General features: G+C 45.6%; 3 protein-coding genes across 6 annotated transcripts; 1 reads left to right on the top strand and 2 right to left on the bottom strand.

The window, feature by feature from the left end:
• On the top strand, positions 2635-14646 carry LOC8068936 (CMP-sialic acid transporter 5). Of its 3 annotated transcripts, none has more exons than XM_021460559.1 (7): positions 2635-3013; positions 5175-5223; positions 5303-5433; positions 6600-6798; positions 6905-7048; positions 13937-14011; positions 14090-14646. In XM_021460559.1, exons 1-7 carry the CDS (start codon positions 2886-2888, stop codon positions 14249-14251), a joined length of 888 nt encoding a protein of 295 aa, XP_021316234.1. In that variant the 5' UTR covers positions 2635-2885; the 3' UTR covers positions 14252-14646. The 3 variants fall into 3 exon arrangements, with proteins under 3 accessions (XP_021316234.1, XP_021316235.1, XP_002454047.1); XM_021460560.1 differs by having other exon boundaries at positions 5303-5529; positions 13937-13997; XM_002454002.2 differs by having other exon boundaries at positions 5303-5529.
• Positions 8663-11718, bottom strand: LOC110435146. The gene is made up of 2 exons (XM_021460561.1): positions 10949-11718; positions 8663-9191 (listed from the first exon to the last, which is right to left on the bottom strand). Exons 1-2 carry the CDS (start codon positions 11130-11132, stop codon positions 8854-8856), a joined length of 522 nt encoding a protein of 173 aa, XP_021316236.1. The 5' UTR covers positions 11133-11718; the 3' UTR covers positions 8663-8853.
• Positions 15000-19065, bottom strand: LOC110435145 (cryptochrome-1-like). 2 transcript variants are annotated; one of them, XM_021460557.1, is made up of 5 exons: positions 18198-19065; positions 17420-17635; positions 16613-17319; positions 15686-16520; positions 15000-15482 (listed from the first exon to the last, which is right to left on the bottom strand). In XM_021460557.1, exons 1-4 carry the CDS (start codon positions 18550-18552, stop codon positions 15699-15701), a joined length of 2100 nt encoding a protein of 699 aa, XP_021316232.1. In that variant the 5' UTR covers positions 18553-19065; the 3' UTR covers positions 15000-15482; positions 15686-15698. The 2 variants fall into 2 exon arrangements, with proteins under 2 accessions (XP_021316232.1, XP_021316231.1); XM_021460556.1 differs by having other exon boundaries at positions 15703-16520; positions 18198-19064.

Raw genomic sequence — 20528 nt, 5'->3', positions numbered from 1 at the left:
CAGGGTTTGTTCTCTCGCCTCCCCCCAACCATCGCCCAAACCTTGTTTGGCTCCGTCATTCTCTGTCGGTGGCGTGCTCGCCAAAGCCAAGGTGAGGACCACCTTGTCAGCTCTCTCCCTACCTTACGCAGCCAAAGGCCAAAAGCCAACAGCAGGGGTTGTTCTCTTGCCCCCCCCCCACACGCACGAGTGCGCAGCCAGCCAGAGGCAACAACACGTGGATCTTGCACAGAGTAGGATTCCAATAATATTAAGAATCTTACATGGACTTAGTCACAATTCTAGGTGAAAGGGGACACATGTCGAGGACTCTTCTAGAAGTGATGGAAGATGAAAGTTAGGCTCTTTGATGTTGGGAAAAATGTAATGGGCTAGATTAATTCAAAACACATGATAGATACAACGTTGTCTCTTCCATCCAACAATAAGTGGGTCCAAGCCTCTCCTACACATATCCTATGAACGGTCTGGACTCTACTGACATTTTGGATTTTATGATCATCAAATGATCAAGATCAACTCATAGATACAATAGAGATATCGTCATTTTTGCCATCCTCAACATTTGGCTCCTTCGCTTGTTTGCCCCCTTGCACATGACATAGACTTTGCCTCAAAGGCTGCCTGTTCACCTGCCTACCTTGTGCTAGTCGTCATTGCCACAATCAAGTCATAGTCTTGTATGTGGATTTGTCTTCTTGACGTGCATTTTACACCAAAACATGACCCTATGCTTCTAAAAAGCTTCCTACTACCTAATGTTGTTCATCACCACCAAACCTCCATTCACCGCTTGAGCTTTAAAGCCAAACTTAGTGTGGATGAGCGAGGCAACACGGAGGAGATGGTAGGATCAATGGAGAACCCAGGCCCCATCTAGCCACTTTGTAGATCCCTTCCTCTCTCTCTCTCTCTCAAAAGGCAACACCTTATCTACTCTCCTCCTTGTTGGACGCCTAGCAACTCATCTTGTTAATCGTAGCACCCTTCCCAATCCATCCTAGTGCTCTTGGGCTTTGGCAACGATTCTCACCAAGCCCTTGACCATGTCGCATCGACAGAAAACCATGGGTGTGGCTCTACCCTCTGTCTGCAAAGAAACCAATAGTTGTTGTTGTCAATCTCCAATAACCACAATTCAATTACTTTAACAATGATCATTAATATCATCACCTACACTTACCAAGCTAGCTAACTCTTTCCTCTTATATACTCGGAGCTACCCTTAAGGTTTAGACACAACTATTATGTCTTTGCCATACCAACAACATTGACCGAGAGAGGAACACCCTCTAGGCTTCTCTGGTATGTAAGTAGTTATGGAAGTATTTAGTAGGAAACCAAGCCAATGAGGATTGAATAAGTCTATCCTACCAAATGTCTGGCATGAGACTAAACATTGGTTGGTCGGTCAAACTTATCTACCTAAGGGTTAGATAACCCTAATGTGCTAATTGCGGGACCATGGCCATGAACTATCTTCAGCATCCATGGTGCTAGGGACCAACTCTTTTCTATTATTGTCCTACTGCTTTGTGGACCTAATGAGTTATGAATATTGTACTCCCTCTGTTCTAAGATACACGTATTGAATGTTTATAATCTATCTCAAATTATAAGATATAATTTGGATTACTTAACCCTATTTATTCATGCTTACTTTTTTTAACTGTATACCATCTTGCGCAAATGTGTACCCAAAATCAATAACATGCACACATGTCTTTTTAACCTATCTATGTGTCGTTAGAAGATTAAGCAATTTGACAACCAAACTAACTAATTAGTGAGAGACAAGTTAATGTTTTGGTATATCTATATCTATATCTATATCTATATCTATATCTATATCTATATCTATATCTATATTGGTAAAAAAATTATTTTGGACAACAACACGATCTTCAAAGCATAATTTGACTTCTAATTTTTATAAAAATATTTATTGAAAAATGATACATGTATATTTTTATGAAAGTATTTTTTTCAAAACAAATCTATTCTTATGGTTTCACATTTTCAAACTCAACACCTCAAAAATTATTTATGATTTATATTCCCAATGCTTGACTCAAATTTTGTTCAAAACGATTTCCTTCACCAACCTGGAGGGAGTATTAAACCATGAAAAGATTCTTCCATCCGTTTTCTTTACTTCTCACAATGCTTTCACACTGCTCCCTCTTCTGTATAACTTGTGTTTATATGAGTTAGAACAATGTGTATCTACCGTCTAGTGATGATATGAAGTCAAATTTAAAATGTGTCAAACGATGGTATGAGTTTGAGTGTTTTTGGAATAGACAACGATCTTGAATAAAACTGTACGCCCTAAATCGTTCCAGTAACTATGCAACAAAAAACATATACGTCATATTTTTAGTACTACTTTAGCATTATTTTTGAGCGAATATCACGATACATTAGCATCAGTCAACTTTCAGCAAGCCGAACAGGTAGACACATTTGTTAGTTTAGTTTTAAAAAGATGATGAGAGTACAACTAATATTTGATGAGTAAGTATGTTGTAAAAAAAACTAATATTTGGGTATTTATATCTATGTTTCCTTTCCAAATTTTCTACAGACCCTTTGCGCGCGAGCCAACTCCTTCGATGCAACGGAGCCCATTGTCCCCCAGCCGCGCAAACGTGGGAGCGACTTGGCCGGTCTGCTCGTCTCGTCTGTCCTGGTTCCCTGCCCCCCTCCCTGTTTCGCATAAAATCAAATCAAGACCAGAAACACGGGATTTTTTGGTCGAGTAAAGCGTGCTCGCCTGCTCGGTCAAGGAAAGGAAAAGTTTCCGAAACAGGGGCAGCGGGCGCCGGGCGCCGGGCGCATTTTGGTTGCTTGGATCGGGACCGAGCGAGCGCGCCGGAGTCCGGATGGGCTCCTCGTCCACTCCGGCGGCCGCGGCAGCGGCGGCGCCGAGCCGGCGCAAGGTGGCGCTCTACCTGGCGCTCCTCACCCTGCAGTACGGCGCCCAGCCCCTCATCTCCAAGCGCTTTGTCCGGTAAACCCATCCCTCGCACGCGCCAGCCAGAGCGCCTTCCCTAGTTGAATTTGTAGCAGTAGACGGCTTTTCCGCTCGTGCTCGGATTCCTTTTTTTTTCAGACCATTTGTTTTCATTTCAGCAAGGCATGTGATACAATTTTGGTGTCTCGGAACAGCGAATTCTAGTTGCCCCCTTTGTAGACATCCACATTGTGGAGGTGTGGGAGCAGCCTATGCAGTAGCATTTCAGCTATTCACGGGAAATTGGGATCCATTTGATTTGACACGGAAGCTTTTGGCTGCCTCCATAATCTGAGACCTGGGAGCTTCAGGACAGAATGGTTAATACAGCACACACCGTTCACCTTCAGGGGATAAAAATGACGCCCTGCATGAGGGAGATTACTGCCCATTAGCCTTATGCTGTTATGCACAGCATTGCAAATATCTTCTCCAAACTTCTTGCAAACTGATTGGCAGCACACCTCCGGGACGTTGTGTCAAACTGCCAAAGTGCCTTCATAAACAAGCATTGCATCCAGGACAATTTTCTATTTGTCCAGAACGCAATCCGTTGCCTATACACGCATAAAACACCTGCTCTCTTCCTAAAGTTAGACATCTCTAAAACCTTCGACTCAGTTTACTGGGGTTATCTCCTTGAGCTTCTCCAAAGGCTCGGGTTTGGCCTAAAATGGTGGCAGTGGATCTCTATTTTTTTCGTAACAGCAACCTCCGGGGATCTCCTCAATGGCATCCCCAGTGAACGCTTTACACTTGGCAAGGGAATTCGACAAGGTAGCCCTCTCTCACCGAGGCTCTTTATCCTAGCGGCTGATCCGCTTCACCGCATGATTGAGCTAGCTTCAGAACAAGTTATGCCCACTCCCATTGGCTCACAAGAGCTCAATCTTCGCATTTCCCTATACGCAGATGATGCAGCTATTTTCATCAACCCAGTCTGCTGGAATTGGACACCATTCACAACATCCTCGACACTTTTGGACAGGCTCCTGGACACGCTCCTACAAAAGAATCTCCATCCTCCCAGTTAGTTGCGAGGGAGTCTACATTGACCAAATCATTTTACGCCTACCTTTCATAATTCAAGGGTTCCTTCTTGCCGTTTGATCCCAACCTTGTGTGGAAGGCCAAGACTAAAAACAAGTACAAATTCTTTGCTTGGACGCTAGTCCAAAATAAAATTCTCACAGCAGACAACCTTGCAAATAGGGGCTGGCCACACCAGCCCACATGTTCTGTATGCCACACCGATCCAGAAAAGGCATTGCACCTTTGCCTTAACTGCCCTTTCTCAAACTTTGTTTGGGTGTGAGTACTCTCCATTCTTACATGGACCTCCCACAGAACATCATGTCAGATGACTTCGCAAACCGTCGCGTCAGGAGGTTGGTTGCATGAAACCTCCAAAGCCACGCCAAAATCTTCACGTCATGAGATCAATGGGTTCATAATCTACATCACGTGGAATATTTGGAAAGAGAAAAACAGATGCATCTTTGAACATTCATCACTCAATGCGGATGAAGTGGCATTCCGCACTGTGGATAACATTAACAAACGTAGAAGCGCCCTTTCTGTAGCACCTTAAGAATCCCTATTGCACGTTTCCGATTTTCTTCCTTTTCTCAGCATCAGGTCCTGGATGTTTATCTGCTCTCACCTGAATGTTTATCAGGTTTGCAACAGTGGTGTATACGTTTTCTTTGCCCCCTTTTGATTGATAGGTAGAGCTCCTGCCTCGTTCCCCCCAAAAAGGGACAAAGATTTGATCAATGTTTATTCTGTTAGGATATTATACTGTTCTAGTCAGTTGAGACTTGATATTTGCTTGATAAATTGGATAGGGTAATAAATTTTCTTTTTTAAGATCAAGCAGATAGGTTCCTCTATGTGACACTGATATAGATGAACTGGATTGGACCATGGTATAGATGAATCAGATGGACATAGTTCCCTGCTTTGGTAATACCTTAACCAACCCATGAAAAGTGCATAAGTTCATACCAAAATTTTCAGCAATGCACAATCATGCCTTTGAGATGCAAGGTTATCTTTTTTTTTGTGAAATTTCATTCTTTGCACAGCTATCTATTACGAAAGGGAATCAAGTACCATTTTGAATGTACTGAACCCTTTGTTGTTTCTACAACTGCAGCCAAGATACTATTGTGACCTCACTAGTTCTCGCAACGGAAGCAGCAAAGGTCTGGTACTAGTTTTTATTATGATCAATATGACATGTTTTTCACCTGGGTGCTTCTGATTTCCTTTTCATCTGTATAGGTTATTTGTGCAATCATTTTATTGATTGCAGAGGGTAGTCTAAGAAAACAGTTCAGTAACTGGACTCTCACTGGATCACTGACTGCGTCTGGACTGCCTGCTGCCATCTATGCCCTTCAAAATAGTCTGCTGCAAGTATCATACAAGAATCTGGATTCCTTGACCTTTTCAATCCTTAACCAGACTAAGCTTTTGTGGACAGCATTTTTCACATTTCTTATTTTGGGGTATGTCCCTATTTGCATTTCAATTTCTTAAAAATATTCAGATTGAAGATCATCTGAAGAAATAACTACCAGAATATCAATGCAAGTATTATAGTTGGAACTTCCTTAGTATTGAATACTTATGGAGCCATTTCATCCTTTCCATATTGTGCCTGAGACCAGAAGATAATCACCTAATGGAAAAGCAGCACTTCTTAAAACTTGTCTGGTGCTTTAAATTTACCTGCAACATTTGTTCAGTACGTGGAAGTCCACATGAAAACTCTACATATTTAAAAATCAGCCACAAGGTTAATAATTCAATGAGCCTACTCGTACATGCCTTTTTTTAGCTCAATAGAGATAAGCATAGTTTCCATAAAAAATTGTGTGTGTCTGGGAGGGGGGGAGGGGGGGGTGACCTCAAGGATTTTGCAGAACTAGTAGTGGTTAATGTGTTGTGAAAAAAAAAACCCAGTATGGAGTTTCATCCTTGAGCCTGGATGATATAGAATTAGCCTATTAGGGAAGTAGTCAATTTTGTGTCTATTTAGTCTGTTTTCTAATGATTTGGTTTGGAGCTAATTCTTGGGTAGATCGTGTTAGTAATCAGAGCTACGCTTATAGTCTACTACAGATCACTTACCACATGAGAGCAAGGTCAATAATAGAGCCAAGTGCTTGACTATAAGCCAAGTGATTAGAGCCAAGTTATACAGTAAGTTGTCTCATACTTGTCTCTAAGACACCTTCTCTTTCCTATTCCTCCTCACAACACTTGCTATTTGGGCCCACCACTACCTATGTATCCGTGCCCAATTTGGTGCTTGCATGAGAGCCAAGCTACCATCTCTCTCCTGTCTTCTCTCCTCCACATCAGCATTAGCTATAAGCCCATTATTGTACCTGCTCTGAAAGTTGGGACTCTTTTATGTTCATTTAAAACTTCTCCACACACCATATCACGCCATTTACTCTCTGATTAAACAACTACCAGCTCTCAGTAGTTTGTTTTCCTTTTGCAACATCACAGACAAAGGTCTGGTAATAGTAAGTCCAGCACTCATTAGTTTGATTGCAACATCGTGCAGGCAAAAGCAATCTTCCAGGCAAATTTTAGCATTGGCCCTCTTAATTGGTGCTGCCGTTCTTTTAAGTGTGGGGGAGAGTACTAGCAAAGGTTCCAAGAGTGGTGGCTCTGACTATATCTTGCTATATGGGATCATTCCAGTTACAGTCGCTTCTATGCTGTCTGGGTTGGCTTCTTCATTGTGTCAGTGGGCATCTCAGGTTGGACTTTCGTACCTTGTTTTTTTTTTTAGGGAAACTTTCGTACCATGTTTACTTTCCAGGACGCAGTTTATGGTCAATGCTAACATATTCACTAATACTTCAGGTTAAAAAACATACCTCTTACATGATGACTATAGAGATGTCATTTATTGGAAGTATGTGCTTGTTAGCAAGTACCTATCGGTCACCAGATGGAGAGGCCATCAGGAAATATGGATTTTTCCATGAATGGACTTTCTGGACTGTGGTGAGTACTCTTTGTTATTCCATTATGTTTTTTACCCCTCTCACTGTTGGGTAAACTCTGGACATAACCCAAGTTGTCTGTTATGTGCATTAAAGACCCATAAAGATTTGGTGCTTAACTGTAGTTGTACAAATCTAGTTTCAGAAAATAAACGAACTGGGATAGCTAAAATGTACACATTGGATGCCGTTATGTGATTTAACAGTTAAATCATTTGGATTCTGTGGAGCCCTAGCATGCATGCTGTGTATACCTGGTCCAATGGGCTGGTTTAGGCGGTTCCTCTCATTGGGAGAAGATATACCTGGTCCAACAAGCGTGCATCCCCGACATCGGTTCACCTTGACAGAGCATTTTTTCATGGCAGATTGGGAGGTGATCTTCCCCAACTGTCTCTTACAAAGTGCGGCAACAATGTTGTCAGATCACCTACTCGGCTTGCACGACAGCCTATCTATGAAACGCTGGTTCCACTTGGAGAGTTTCTGGACTGGCCTTGATGGGTTCATCGACACCATCAAGACTTCTTGGGAACAGCCAGCATATAGTTTGTGCCTGGTTGAGCGTTCATCAAATACAAGTGCCTGAACGAGCGCTGCAGAGCTGGAGTCAATGCTGAGTGAGCAATATCAAGGGCATGCTTGGTTTGTTGGCTCAGTACTATGCCGCCTTGCCTAGCTAGGATACCGACCGAGCTATGCGTTTGGATGTCGAGCTAACTTTTCTCGGAGCTTGTGCCAGCGAGGTTTGGAAGCTGTAACCCTTGCTAGCTCAAGCGAGCCAAATTGGCTCACCTGGCCAGGTAAGCTCCTCGTGGCTAACGCTGGTGAGGCGAGCTAACTCTCCTGGGAACCAAGCACGCCCCAAGTTGCAGCTGGCATGGTGAGAAAAATCCTGTACCACACCTAGCGATTGCCCAGGACGCTTTATCCTTGGATGAGCAGTGGCTTAGGCGAAAACTCAAGCAGCACTCGCTGGGGATGTGCCATAACATGGCTACAGTCACACCTCTCGAACCTGTGGGAAGGGGATGCGAACATGGCCTTCTTCCATTGCATTCTCAGTATCACAAGAGGAAGAACTTTATTGCCAAACTGATCACCGACGGGCGGATGGTGACCAACCAGGAGGAAAACACCAGGTGGTTTATGTCTACTTTGAGGGGACCATGGGCACTGATCATCGGTGGGATCTGTTATGGCCGACGTACAACAGATGGCTAGGTAGTGCCTAGGATAGACGACGCCATGATTAATGGGCTGATAGCCCAACCCAGTTATCTTTGTTAGCTCAGTTATCTTTGTATTTGCAATTTATATTAGTTCCAGATAGGTTATTTAGCAAAATAGATGGAGTAGAAGGGACATAAATATCTGTAAACTCTATTGATACAATTAAGCAAGAAGCAACAATTAAGTTGCTGGCTTCCCTTGGGAGCCAGCCGTCCTTGCCCTCTCTCTCTCTCTCTCTCACGTGAGCACTATGGCTGCAGCAGCAGCAGCAGTGTTCTCGCCGCTACGGCTCCTCGCCGGCATCGAGAGTACAGAACACGTCCTCCCCTTTTCCATCCCGACAACCTCCGCAGCAACTCCGGTAGGACCCCTCGTCCTATCAATGTCAGGTTCTCTTCCTTCCACCACTGTGCCGGCAGTTTCCTCGTCCTCGGTGTTCACGCTGGAATAGATGATTGCGGTGATCGTCAGCAATGCCTTCGCTGGGACGCAAACCTCTTTGGCTGGGATCCAGTCCTATCTCGCCGCCATGTCCAGCAAGCCGCTTGGCCTCCTCAGCGCCTGCCATTGGCACTACCTGCACCGGATGCATAGGCGTGTGCTCCTGACCTGGCCGCAGCCATGCCTACGCTGCGTGCCCTGCCGCAAGCTCCGGCGCTGGCACCCCAGCAGCCGTTTCACCGCTTGAAACTGACCGAGATGCTTGAGCGTCGTCGTCAGGGGCTGTGCTTCAACTGCGATGAGCCGTACGTACGCGGCCATCATTGCCAGCGGCTTTTCTTCCTCGAAGCTGATGATTTCCCCGCTGAGGCGGTTGTGGACAACGACGGTGCCAAGGAGGCCCTCCAGGAGGCTCCGGATGGCCCTACTTTCTGGTGATGCTACATGGGAGCCGCTCCATCGTGTATAGCAGCTTTGAAAGGTCCAAATGGCTAGAGGGGGGGGTGAATAGCCTATTTAAAATTTCTACAAACTTCACTAAGCAAGTGAGTTAATAAAACAAATGGCGAAGCAATTCTAGCACTAGCTTAACTAAGCTAAGCAGGCCACCTATACAAAACTAGTACAAGGCTAAACACTAAAGCACAACAACTAGCAAGGTATGCACAAGAGTAAAGGAGAGGTGAGTGATTGTTATACCGACGTTGTAGAGTAGAAATATAGCCAATCAATCAATCACAATTATAAGAGAATTCTCGGCAAGAGATGACACAAGATTTTTTACCGAGGTTCACTTGCCTCCCGGCAAGCTAGTCCTCGTTGTGGCGATACACCCACTTGATGGATCACGAGCTAATTGGCAATCCAAAGCCAAACCCTCAGCGGGTGCCGCACATCCACTCACAAGATGGGGATCCTCCAAGCCACGAGCAATCCACTAGAGTAGCCAATTGCGATCTCCCGCGGGGAAGGCTCAAGAACCCCTCACAAATCACTTGGTGAGGCTCAAAACAATCTCCAAGCACGAGCTCAACACCACCGCTGCTCCAAGCCGTCTAGGGCGTCGGGAAACACCCAAGAGTAACAAGAAATCCGCAGCAAACTCAAGAATCAAGTGCCACTAAATGCAACTCTCAAAGCAATGCACTTGAATCTCACTCAATCTCACTAGGATGAGCAATCAAGCAAGGAGATGAGTGGAGGGAGTGTTCTCTAGCTCAATGTATGCCTCAAGTATTCAAATGTGCAAGAGAGAGCCTCCCAAAGCCGGCCACCTTCTATTTATAAGCCCCTCAAAGAAACTAGCCGTTGGTTGTTTTCACTGGGCTGAAAACGAGGTCACCGGACGCTACTAAGTGAGCACCGGACGCTCGACCCCCTGCGTCCGGTGCACTGGAGTTGGCCACGAGTCCTCTTTGAATCTCGCGTGTCAGATCCTAACGGCTACCTGCAACACACCGGACGCTCTGCAAGTCCACACCGGACGCGTCCGGTGCACACCGGACTCATGCGCAGAGAGTTTGTCAAACTCGCGACCTCACCGGACGCTGGGCACCGGACGGTCCGGTGCTCACCGGACTCGTGCGCAGAGAGGGTTGCAAAAACCCCTCACACCGGACGCTAACCACCGGACGCTCTCAGAGTGCGTCCGGTGCTCAACCCTAGCAGGGTCAAGCACACCGGACGCTGAGGCCAGCGTCCGGTGCCTTCGCACTCAGCGTCCGGTGAGTGTTTCTCAGTGAGAAAACACTCCCGCGACTTCTCCAAATTTCCCATCGGCGCAATAGAAAATATACACCACCAAGTGTGAACCACCATGTGCACGTGTGTTAGCATTTCACAAACATTTTCACCAAAGGAGTTAAGTTAGCACTTTACTAGATCCTAATGCATATGCTCAAGATATGGACCTAGTAGCACTTGATTCGAGAGATGACCGTGATTTTTCCTCTTGATAGTCGGCTATCTATCCTAAACCCGGTCAATCACTTCTCTACTCATCTTAGACCGGCAAAAGTAAAACCCTATGTTTATACCTTTGCCTTGATAACTTTGCTCCTCGTCTATCACCATGATCTTCACTCATGCTTCATCCCTTTGTGATCATGTGGCCACCTTTCCATGCCACCATGCACCTTCATCACATGTGTTGCTATGCCTAACTCGAATCACTTAAACACAAGGCATTAGCAACTTGGTGTCATTAATTACCAAAACTGGGCTTTCAAGCTTGCCTTCGACGGCGCCTTGCTTAGGGTCCGGTGCCTGCTTGCGGTCTTCCACCGCCTTGAGCCATCTGGTGACGTCCTTGACGGTGAGTTGCTCGAAGTCGAGGAGCGTCTCGATCGAATTGACGATCTGTGCACCTCTTTGGCACGCAACAGAGGAATTTCTCCACTGCTCTCCTCCATGAGGTCGGTGTTGCCGTTGCGTGCCCATCTCCTCCGTGAGCTTGGTTGGTACGCGGCACACAATGCCTCTAGCGCCTGGCGATCGTCATCAAAGTCGACACCGCCGACATGAACCGCCTCCCACAGCCGACGAGCTTGCAACTTGACCTTGATTAGCAGGCTTCACTCGTGGTAGTTCGACTTGGTGAGCATCGACCACGGCGTTGCCGCTCTGAAGTCGCGGTAGACCGTCTGTAGCACCAGGGAGCGGCCGCGCCGACCATGACACCGATCTGGTGATGGCGACTGGCAGTGGTGCCCGGCCGGGCTACGCGATCCTCCAGCTGGCTCCGGCTCCCGCTCCATCTCCTCGTGCAGCCTCTGCAGCGGCGGCAAGGCGTGTCGCGTGGTCACCGGCTCCTGCACCTTTGCCGGAGTTGATCACCGCGTCGGCAGCAGTGGCGGTGGTGCGCTGCCTCTCGACTTGACTGGCGGTGGACAGAGCTCTCACTCAAGAATTCTCATGGCTCCAGTATCAGATTGTTAGCCCGATTGGATCTCAGATTCAGATCTAGAACTACCAGAGGGCAGCTTGGCCCTTGGCCGCTTGGATTGAAAGGAAAATGCAATGACTTGGTTTGTTACAATGACACTGCCCCTGCTTTTATAGGCAGAGGGCTTCCCCACTTGCTGCAGCATATTCTAACCACTAAAGGGGATGCTGAGCATATTCCTACAACTAGGTTTGGAAGCCAAGGAAAGTAAAATGCAGCAAAAGTAAGATACAAGTGCTTTAGCACTAGGCTTATCTAACAAGAAGAAGGGGTTGAGCTCAGCTCTCACACACACTGTAAAAGTTGCAGAATGTGGCAACTGAACTGCCTTTTTCCATTGCACTGAGATAGTATATATACACTACATGTACCTCTACCAGGTACACTAAGGTATGGCTGAGTACAGCTGCAACTACTCCTAGTACTAGCAGTACAATGCTTAGATCAGCCCACTACCAAGACATGGCTGATGTATTAGCTACCAACTAATGCACTAGAGGTGGCCTATTGCCTTACTGCTACAGCAGCAGAGACTGGACAGCGGAGCTGACCAGCTCAATCTCTTAATCTGCAGCAAAGAGAGAATTGGGGAGCAGCAGATTATGTCTTAATACATGTTGGGCATTCTTCCACGGCTCATTCTTTGAACCTGCCAAAAGTCTGGAAATCTTGGGCACCTGCGCGCTGCAAGCTCTTCCTCTTGTAGCCATCTTAGACCGGTGCTTGAGTGCCTGACTGCATACAGGCAGACCAGAAGAGGAATGCCACACCCATTAAGCTGCACAATGTGTGATCAGGTTGATGAGGACGTCTAGCACTTATGACCTGTGTGTTCTTGCCCTTGAGGCCTGGCATTGCATCTTTAGTTGCTTCAGCCTCCCAGACCAGCCAGCTGTGCCGATGGACAACTTTGTAGAGTTGTGGCGTTGATCAGAGCTCCTTGTATGCAACGAGAAACACATGAGCTTCAACTCGCTGGTCATCCTGGGTGCATGGACGATTCGTAACCACAGGAATGGCTGTCTTCAGCACCGGTCACCTTCCATGGAGTGCTTGCTGCAAATGGTAGGGACTGAGGTCCATCAATGGATCCTCTCAGGGGCAAAGGGTCTTATTACCTTTCTGTTATTGTAGGGTAGTTCCTTTGGCCAGTCGTGTTTTCATATATGTATGTATATAACAGGCGGGAATGTAACCTAAAAAACGAGTGTTCTTTGCAACAAACTACTTCTATTTGCAATGACATGCTATTACTGAAATGGAGAAAAACACCGGACACCTTGGTTACAATATTTCCAGTATGCAATTCCAATCTTCTGCTTTGTGTAATTAACTCTATAAGATAAATTTTCAGTTTTTTTTGTTAATGTAGAACCTAGAACATTAATGAGTTGTTAAGGTAGCACATCAGTCTAGCAGGCTAGCAGTTAATCTAGGCATTCCAATTTTTTTATTGATGGCTCATGGTTAAGACAGGATAATATCCTGGCATTGCACCCTTGCCATTTGCCTTGATAATTAGGCTTTTCCATATTGATGTTTGCATTTGTTGCTTGACTGGTCTAAAATAGCCAAGTAGGTAGTGCAAGTTAACTTTTTCTCAAGGACCAAATTATTGAAATAGGTATTGCCTCCCTATATGCTTCAATTTTTAATTCCAATCTTTTGAAGGCACTGATATGTCCTGCATTGACTGAAAAGTACATCTGTAACATCCGACACAAATGGAAGCAAAAGCTGTAATAGATCTTCGGCCTTGTTTAGTTCCGATATTTTTTTTTATTTTAGGTACTGTAGCACTTTGTTTTTATTTGTCAATTATTGTCCAATTATAGACTAACTAGGCTCAAAAGATTCATCTTGCGATTTACAGGCAAACTGTGCAATTAGTTTTTGTTTTCGTCTATATTTAATGCCCCATGCATGTCTCACAAGATTCGATGTGACGGAAAATCTTGAAAAGTTTTTGGTTTTTGGGTTGAACTAAACAAGGCCAATTGATGTGTGGGTTGATTTTGGGTACTGTAGCACTTTTGTTCTTAATTGGCAATTATTGTACAATTATAGACTAACTAGGCTCAAAAGATTCATCTTAATTACGATTTACAGGCAAACTGTGCAATTAGTTTTTGTTTTCGTCTATATTTAATGCTCCATGCATGTGACACAAGATTCGATGCGACGGGAAATCTTGAAAAGTTTTTGGTTTTTGGGTTGAACTAAACAAGGCCAATTGATGTGTGGGTCTCTAATCACCATTCTTTACCTCAGGTACCGGTATTAATGAATGCCGTGGGTGGAATTCTTGTTGGTCTTGTCACAACTTACGCAGGTGGCGTTAGAAAGGCAAGTGCCTAAACTTACATTAAATGAAAAACAGCCATGCCTTTCATTAACATCTGGGAACTGGACTTTTTTTTACAGGGTTTTGTTATAGTCTCAGCTCTCCTTGTAACTGCACTGCTACAATTTGTGTTTGATGGGAAGCCACCATCACTCTACTGCCTGATGGCTTTACCACTTGTCGCAACAAGCATATTCATCTACCAGAAGTATCCATATGTTGATAGGAAGAAGAAAGATTGATGTGCATAATTGTCAGAGATGGGAAATATCATCAGCAGGATGTAATGCTAACCTCATCTTGTCCACAAGGCTGGAATTTGCACCGTCAAGTGGGCCAGATGTGATTCTTGAAGAGTTGCCTGTTTGTGAAGCTATATTTCAATTATCTACTGATCTATATATAGAATTAAATTAGTAGGACACTAGCCTCGAATCAGTTTCAGCAGGCAGTTGACATGCTTGCATGTAACTTCTTGAAGGAGGTTTCGTATTAACGAAGTATTTACATGTGCAGCTATCTGTATTTGCACAGCATGATGAACCTGTTGTATCTTCCATGGATTGTTATTTAGACTGACTTTTGAATATATATTTTTATGATGACAGAAACTAAAAACCAATTATTGTGTGCTCAATCCTTCTCATTGAGAACCTGCACTATGTTAGTTTTTGGTTTTATCCTGCAATGACTCGTCTAATTCAGATGGTTTTGCTTGTCAATTGTGATTGCTACGGTTCCCACCCGGCCAGGGTAAAGCTATCATGTGCATGATGCCATGATCTGCTCGTTGTCCCAGCTTATGGTAGAGTAGAGGGGTTGCCATGCGATTGCTTAATTATCTATGTTGCCTCCGGTAGTATATCTGGTAGTTTTTCTACTTATCAGCAATCCTTGTAAATCATTTATGTTACCTCTAGTAAATCTCATTGTTTGTCATCCTAAACTAACATTGTCTTTCATATCACCTGATTAATTCACCACGGTGCATTGTGAAAAAGTTTCAGGTAACTTCTTTATTGAGGCAAAGTAGCAGCAGGCAAGAGTGGCACACAATCTCACTGCCAAGATGTTCCCTTTGAGTCCTCACAGATAGCAGGTAAGTTCTATGTCTACCAAACTGAGAACACACCTCTATGTTGACTATCCCATCACCAAAAACTGCAATATGACAACAACCAGATACAAATACAAAATGAACCTGATGCTAGAAAACTCTTATCTGACGAATAATACATATCTCGTGGACACCTAGCAATCTATACCACAAGGTTCTATACAACTAGCTTCACATAACCATTATTGCATCCAGGAAGCTGCATGATTGATGACTTGCATGCACACCAAGGAAAGGCTATAGACAAACAAAATGCGATAGTTTACATATGTATATAAATAATTCTCTCTGCTGAACTCCTAACCAATTAAAATCCGGACTCACAGCACTAATTATCCACTTCCCACCCTGTTGTCCTGCATTAAGAGATTCGTAACAAAGGGATCATTAGTAGGCCTTTGGAATGTTCTACTCAGCTACTACACATCAAATTCAAGTTGTCAGTTAATTTTAACTGCCACATTAACAATGACTTTAGACAACTACTGTCTACTTTTTGCTATAAGCTGCAAATTTTAAATTTATGACAATGCACTTTTTTCCTGAAAAAGTAAGTTACCGTGCAACTGAACTCACAATGACTGAGAGAGTTGACTCCAGTTCATCATCGTATGTGATTGTGGATGCCTGTCCAAATAACTCCTACTGGAAATGTCAGCCTCATCGGCAGCATAAGGATCAGAATGTCCCGAAGCTGCCGGAGGTGACCAGACCGGTACCACTCCACCTTCCCTGCCCGTCCAGCTGCTCGATGCCTCTGAAACTGATGGAGCAATACCTAGCACACGGTGCATGTTGTTCTGAAGATTCTGCTGCTGATGGTTGCCATTCATCCTGACAGTATTGCCAGTGCCACCGTCAACTGTTTCTTCCCTCTCCGCCCGAGCCTGCAAATGAATGTTTGACGGGACTTCTGGCCTACTGTCCTCACTGGTGTTGCCAAAATCTGCAGTGAGTTCGGTTTCAGCTCTAATGAATGAGGAAGTCATGCTAGGCACCATCTGATCTTCTCGTCTCCGACCAGCCACTGCCGGTGTGTGGATAGCAGGTTGAGCCGGTTGTCGGTCCACTTCCATCCGTAATTCCTGAGGGAAGTCGATCAGCGGCTCATCTGTGGAATCGCCAAGGCCTTCTTCCATTCCATTCTCCATCGCAGCACGAGAGGCTGCCTCAAGCTCCCACATCTCTGACAGGGCATCCTGCAACCTGGAATTGGCAGCATCTAACTCAACAATGGGGCGTGGATAGTTGGAGCCTAGCTCAACTCCTGCAGCCTGAAGCACAGACTCAGGTGCATCCCAGGGGTGGTGTATCCATTCTGTTGGCAGCCTCGCCAACTCCGGTAGCCATCGCCGTACGTACTCCCCGTGCGGATCAAACTTGTACCCTTCAAACTGAACACATTGCAAAATTCAGTTGATATAATTCATCAAGGTGCTGCTTTATTACCCGTGAAAAGATTGAATAGAGGAAAGGCCTAAAGTACCTGAGGGTTGTCGATGCGGTCAAGCTCACGGCCATCAGGGAGAGACCCAGAAATGTACTGCCAGCCTAGTGCATCACTCTCAAGGTCAGCATCCAGCAAGGTGTCCCAGAAGTACTTCATCCCCCAGCGCCATGGCAGCTGGAGTACCTTGACAAAGAAGCTAGAGACGACGACACGTATCCGGTCATGGACCCACCCGGTGGCCCAGAGCTCCCTCATGCCAGCGTCGACGAGAGGGTAGCCAGTCCTCCCTTGTCTCCAAACCTTGAAGTACACCTCATTGACGACCCAGGGGAAGAACCTGAGGTGCGACAGAAGGGGCTTCTCGTGGCTGCAGGGGTGGTTGAAGGTGAGGTACCTCGAGTACTCCCGCAGGCCGATGGAGCGCAGGAACAGGGTGCAGCTCTCCTCGCCAGCGTGGTTACCGTCGTTGCTCCACATCAGCTGCTTCATCCGGACCTGGTGGAAGACCTTGCGGACGCTGAGCTCGCCGAAGTGCAGGTACGGAGACAACAGGGACGTGCTGGCACTGTCGGCCTTCTTGCGGTTCACGGAGTAGTCCATCAGCGGACCATTGAGGAAGGCCGTCAGTGCCTTGTCAGCATTCTGCCACCCTGGTGACCACGCCCGCGCAAGCAGCGCGTTGCTGCCCCTCTCGGACTCGTCTTCAAAGATCAGCTCGTCCCACGGACACCTCGACAGGTCACCTGTGAAGCTCAACAAACGAAGCAATGATTGATCTGCAAGGACTGGGTCCCCTACAGTATGAGCATCAGAATCCTGTAGGTTACTATGCGTTTGGGATACCTGAATTGATCCTCTTGGGCGGCAGCAGTGGTGCGGCGGGGTCCGGCATGCACAGGCACCTGTTCCAGAATGGCGCGAACATGGTGAAGGGGCAGCCGTCGTCGTCGAGGACCTCCCACGGCTCGTACAGCAGATCCGCGTTGAAGGACTGCACAGTGATGCCCTCGGCCGTCAGCTGCTCCTTCACGCGGTGGTCCCGGACCAGCGACAGCGGGTCTGCACGGCGGGCACGAGACAGCGATCGGTGAGCAACGCAAGACCGTTCGTCTCAGCCGGCCCAGTTGATAAGGTGCTAAAAGCAAGTTTTTTATTTTTTTTACGATGGTTCTTGGGAGAAAACTCAAAAGAAGAAAGATGCAGGTTGTTTGGTGAAATACCAGTGGCTGGGTGCAAGGACTTTTTGGAATTAAAGAGGGCGACGGCGACCAAAGTTAGTAAGGCAGGATGCTAATTGCTAAACTTGGAGTTGGTTACGTGTGGAGTAAGGGTGTTAAGGTATGAAACATCCATTAATGGCAGATATACACAAGCAAAACTGTTCATGAAAAGATCCTCCTCTCTCTAAAAGGAAAACATATATCCTCTGCTTTACTATTTGGATCGTGAAGGACCGGATCCCCTTCAACCAGACAGAGCAAGGCTAGAAAACCAGGATAAAAATCGATTTTTGACACGAAGTCAAGCTGAAGATCTGCATATACTCTGTGGCACCAAGAAGCCAAGAACAGCTGCAACACGTAGCAAGGCGTAACAACATCCAGAGTGAGAGGGATCGAACCGTAGAGGTGGTTGAAAAAGAGGTGGGTGGCGCCGGTGCTGCGGACGAGGTCGAGCAGCGCGACGACAGCGTCGTTGGAGCGGCGGGTGACGAGGCGGCCGGCGCCGAGCCGGCGGAGCGAGGCGTCCAGGTGCTTGAGGCTTTGGCTGAGCCACCACCGGGACACCCTGCCGGGGTAGTAGGGCCCGTCCTCCTCGGGCGCCCACACGTACGCCGGCACGACCTCTCCGGCCGTCCGAGCGGCTGCCGCCAGCGCCGGGTTGTCCTCCACGCGCAGGTCTCGCCTGAACCAGACCACCGTCCGCATCCCCGGCTCCCCGGCGGCGCCGCTCATCGAGGACTGCGATGCTGACATGGCACCCTCACCCTTATCCGGCACGGCTGACCAAGAATTCCCCGACACAAGAACAAGCTCTTGGCCCTCCGGCGAGATCCGCAGCAGCACAAGAATCGGTCAAGCAGCCAAGAACAAGCTCCTGGGCTCCTGGCTCTCTTCTATGAGTTGCGCAGGCGAATCAAGCTGCTTCACGCACTGAGTGAGGATTTCTCCAGGAATTGCGGAAAGGCTGGGCTGGATTGGCCTCTTCTCTTCCGAGAGACTGCAGTGGAGATTGAATAATCTGACCAATCCAATCTACCCTCCTCCTCTGATTGAAGACAAAAAGTCCAGAGTAAATTATTCGCCTGGGGAATCGATGATGTTGCAGAGATTGGCAGAGGGGGAGCTATGCGAGTCTGGGTTGTGGGAGAGGCGAGGATGTGGTCCAGTGGAGAGGGAGGCCTGCGGATATTGGGATTGGTTGGTTTGGATTTGCTCTCGCCTTTTCCTCTGGGCCCTTTATCTCCTCGTGCTCGCCTGCGCATGGCCTTGGCCTCTCCCCCCATAATATTCCCTCTCCATTTTTTTTTTCCTTTTGTTTTCCACATTTTGCGTGAGAAAAGAACTTGGGTCATTAGATTCCCGTGGAACTCATACTTAGCCACTGGCAGGTGGGTTCTGCATTAGCGCCCGGAACTTTATGAAAATAAATAACGGTGCGTGCAAACGATAATATCTTTAGATACACTCAAAAACCCAAAATTTTACAAGATTTTCCATCGCATCAAATTTTGTGGTACATGTATGGAGCATTAAATATAGATAAAAAAAATAATTAATTGCACATTTTATCTGTAAATTACGAGACGAATCTTTTAAGCCTAGTTACTCCATGATTGGACAATGTTTATCAAATCTATCTTTTGCCAATCTCCTTAATCTATCTAAAAATTTTCATAAAGTTATTTATTTTGTGATCAGAAAAGTATAATGGGTAAAACGTCATGTCTTTTAAGCTTATCTGTCAAATCTATCACCCATTCAATAGTGTTTTTCTTTCACAACAAATCAGCAAATAGTACTTTCAGCTATGATTTTTTAGACAAGCGAGTGTAATTCATGGCCCCTAAGTGTTGTACGACGCTTCTCCATTTTGCCTATCTATTTCCCATCCTATTCTAACACCAATAGGCATGTATATGTATTTAATATAATCCTCTACTTCTAATATAGGTTGTATAGGAGGTTAGGGTTGCCTCAATTTAGGCCCTGTTTAGTTTTCCACCTAAAATTTTTTCATCCATCCCATCGAATCTTTGGACACATGCATGGAACATTAAATGTATATAAAAAATAAACTAATTACACAGTTTGGTTAAAAATCGCGAGACGGATCTTTTAAGCCTAGTTACTTCATGATTAGCCTTAAGTGCTACAGTAACCCACATATGCTAATGATAGATTAATTATACTTAATAGATTTGTCTTGCAGTTTCCTAACGAGCTATGTAATTTATTTTTTTATTAGTTTCTAAAAACCCCTCCCGACATCCTTCCGACACATCCGATGTGACATCCAAAAAAATTTCATCTACAATCTAAACAGGGCCATAACTACGTGATAGTTTGCATAGCCTAGGAAACTACCTGTAGAAACCACATGTCCATGCCTTACAATACAATTTTTTTGTATGGGCCCTTTATTACTCTCAACCAATCTGCTCTACCGATTCAGGCCTTGTTTAGTTTGTAATTTTTTTTTATTTGGCTACTATAGTATTTTTGTTTTATTTTGACAATTACTGTCCAATCATGGATTAGTTAAGCTCAAAAGATTTGTCTCGAAAATTACATACAAATTGTATAATTAGTTATTTTTTATCTATATTTAATGCTCTATGCATGTGACCAAAGATTTGATATGATGGGACGAAAAGGAAAAAATTTGGGAACTAAACAGAATCTCAACTCTTGTCAACTTTTATGTCACAGCCCTTCAACTTTTACTCTCT

The sequence above is a fragment of the Sorghum bicolor genome, chromosome 4 (genome assembly GCF_000003195.3).
Source record: "Sorghum bicolor cultivar BTx623 chromosome 4, Sorghum_bicolor_NCBIv3, whole genome shotgun sequence".
In the NCBI taxonomy this organism is placed as follows: Eukaryota; Viridiplantae; Streptophyta; class Magnoliopsida; order Poales; family Poaceae; genus Sorghum; species Sorghum bicolor.
This window is presented reverse-complemented; position numbering and strand designations above follow the sequence as displayed.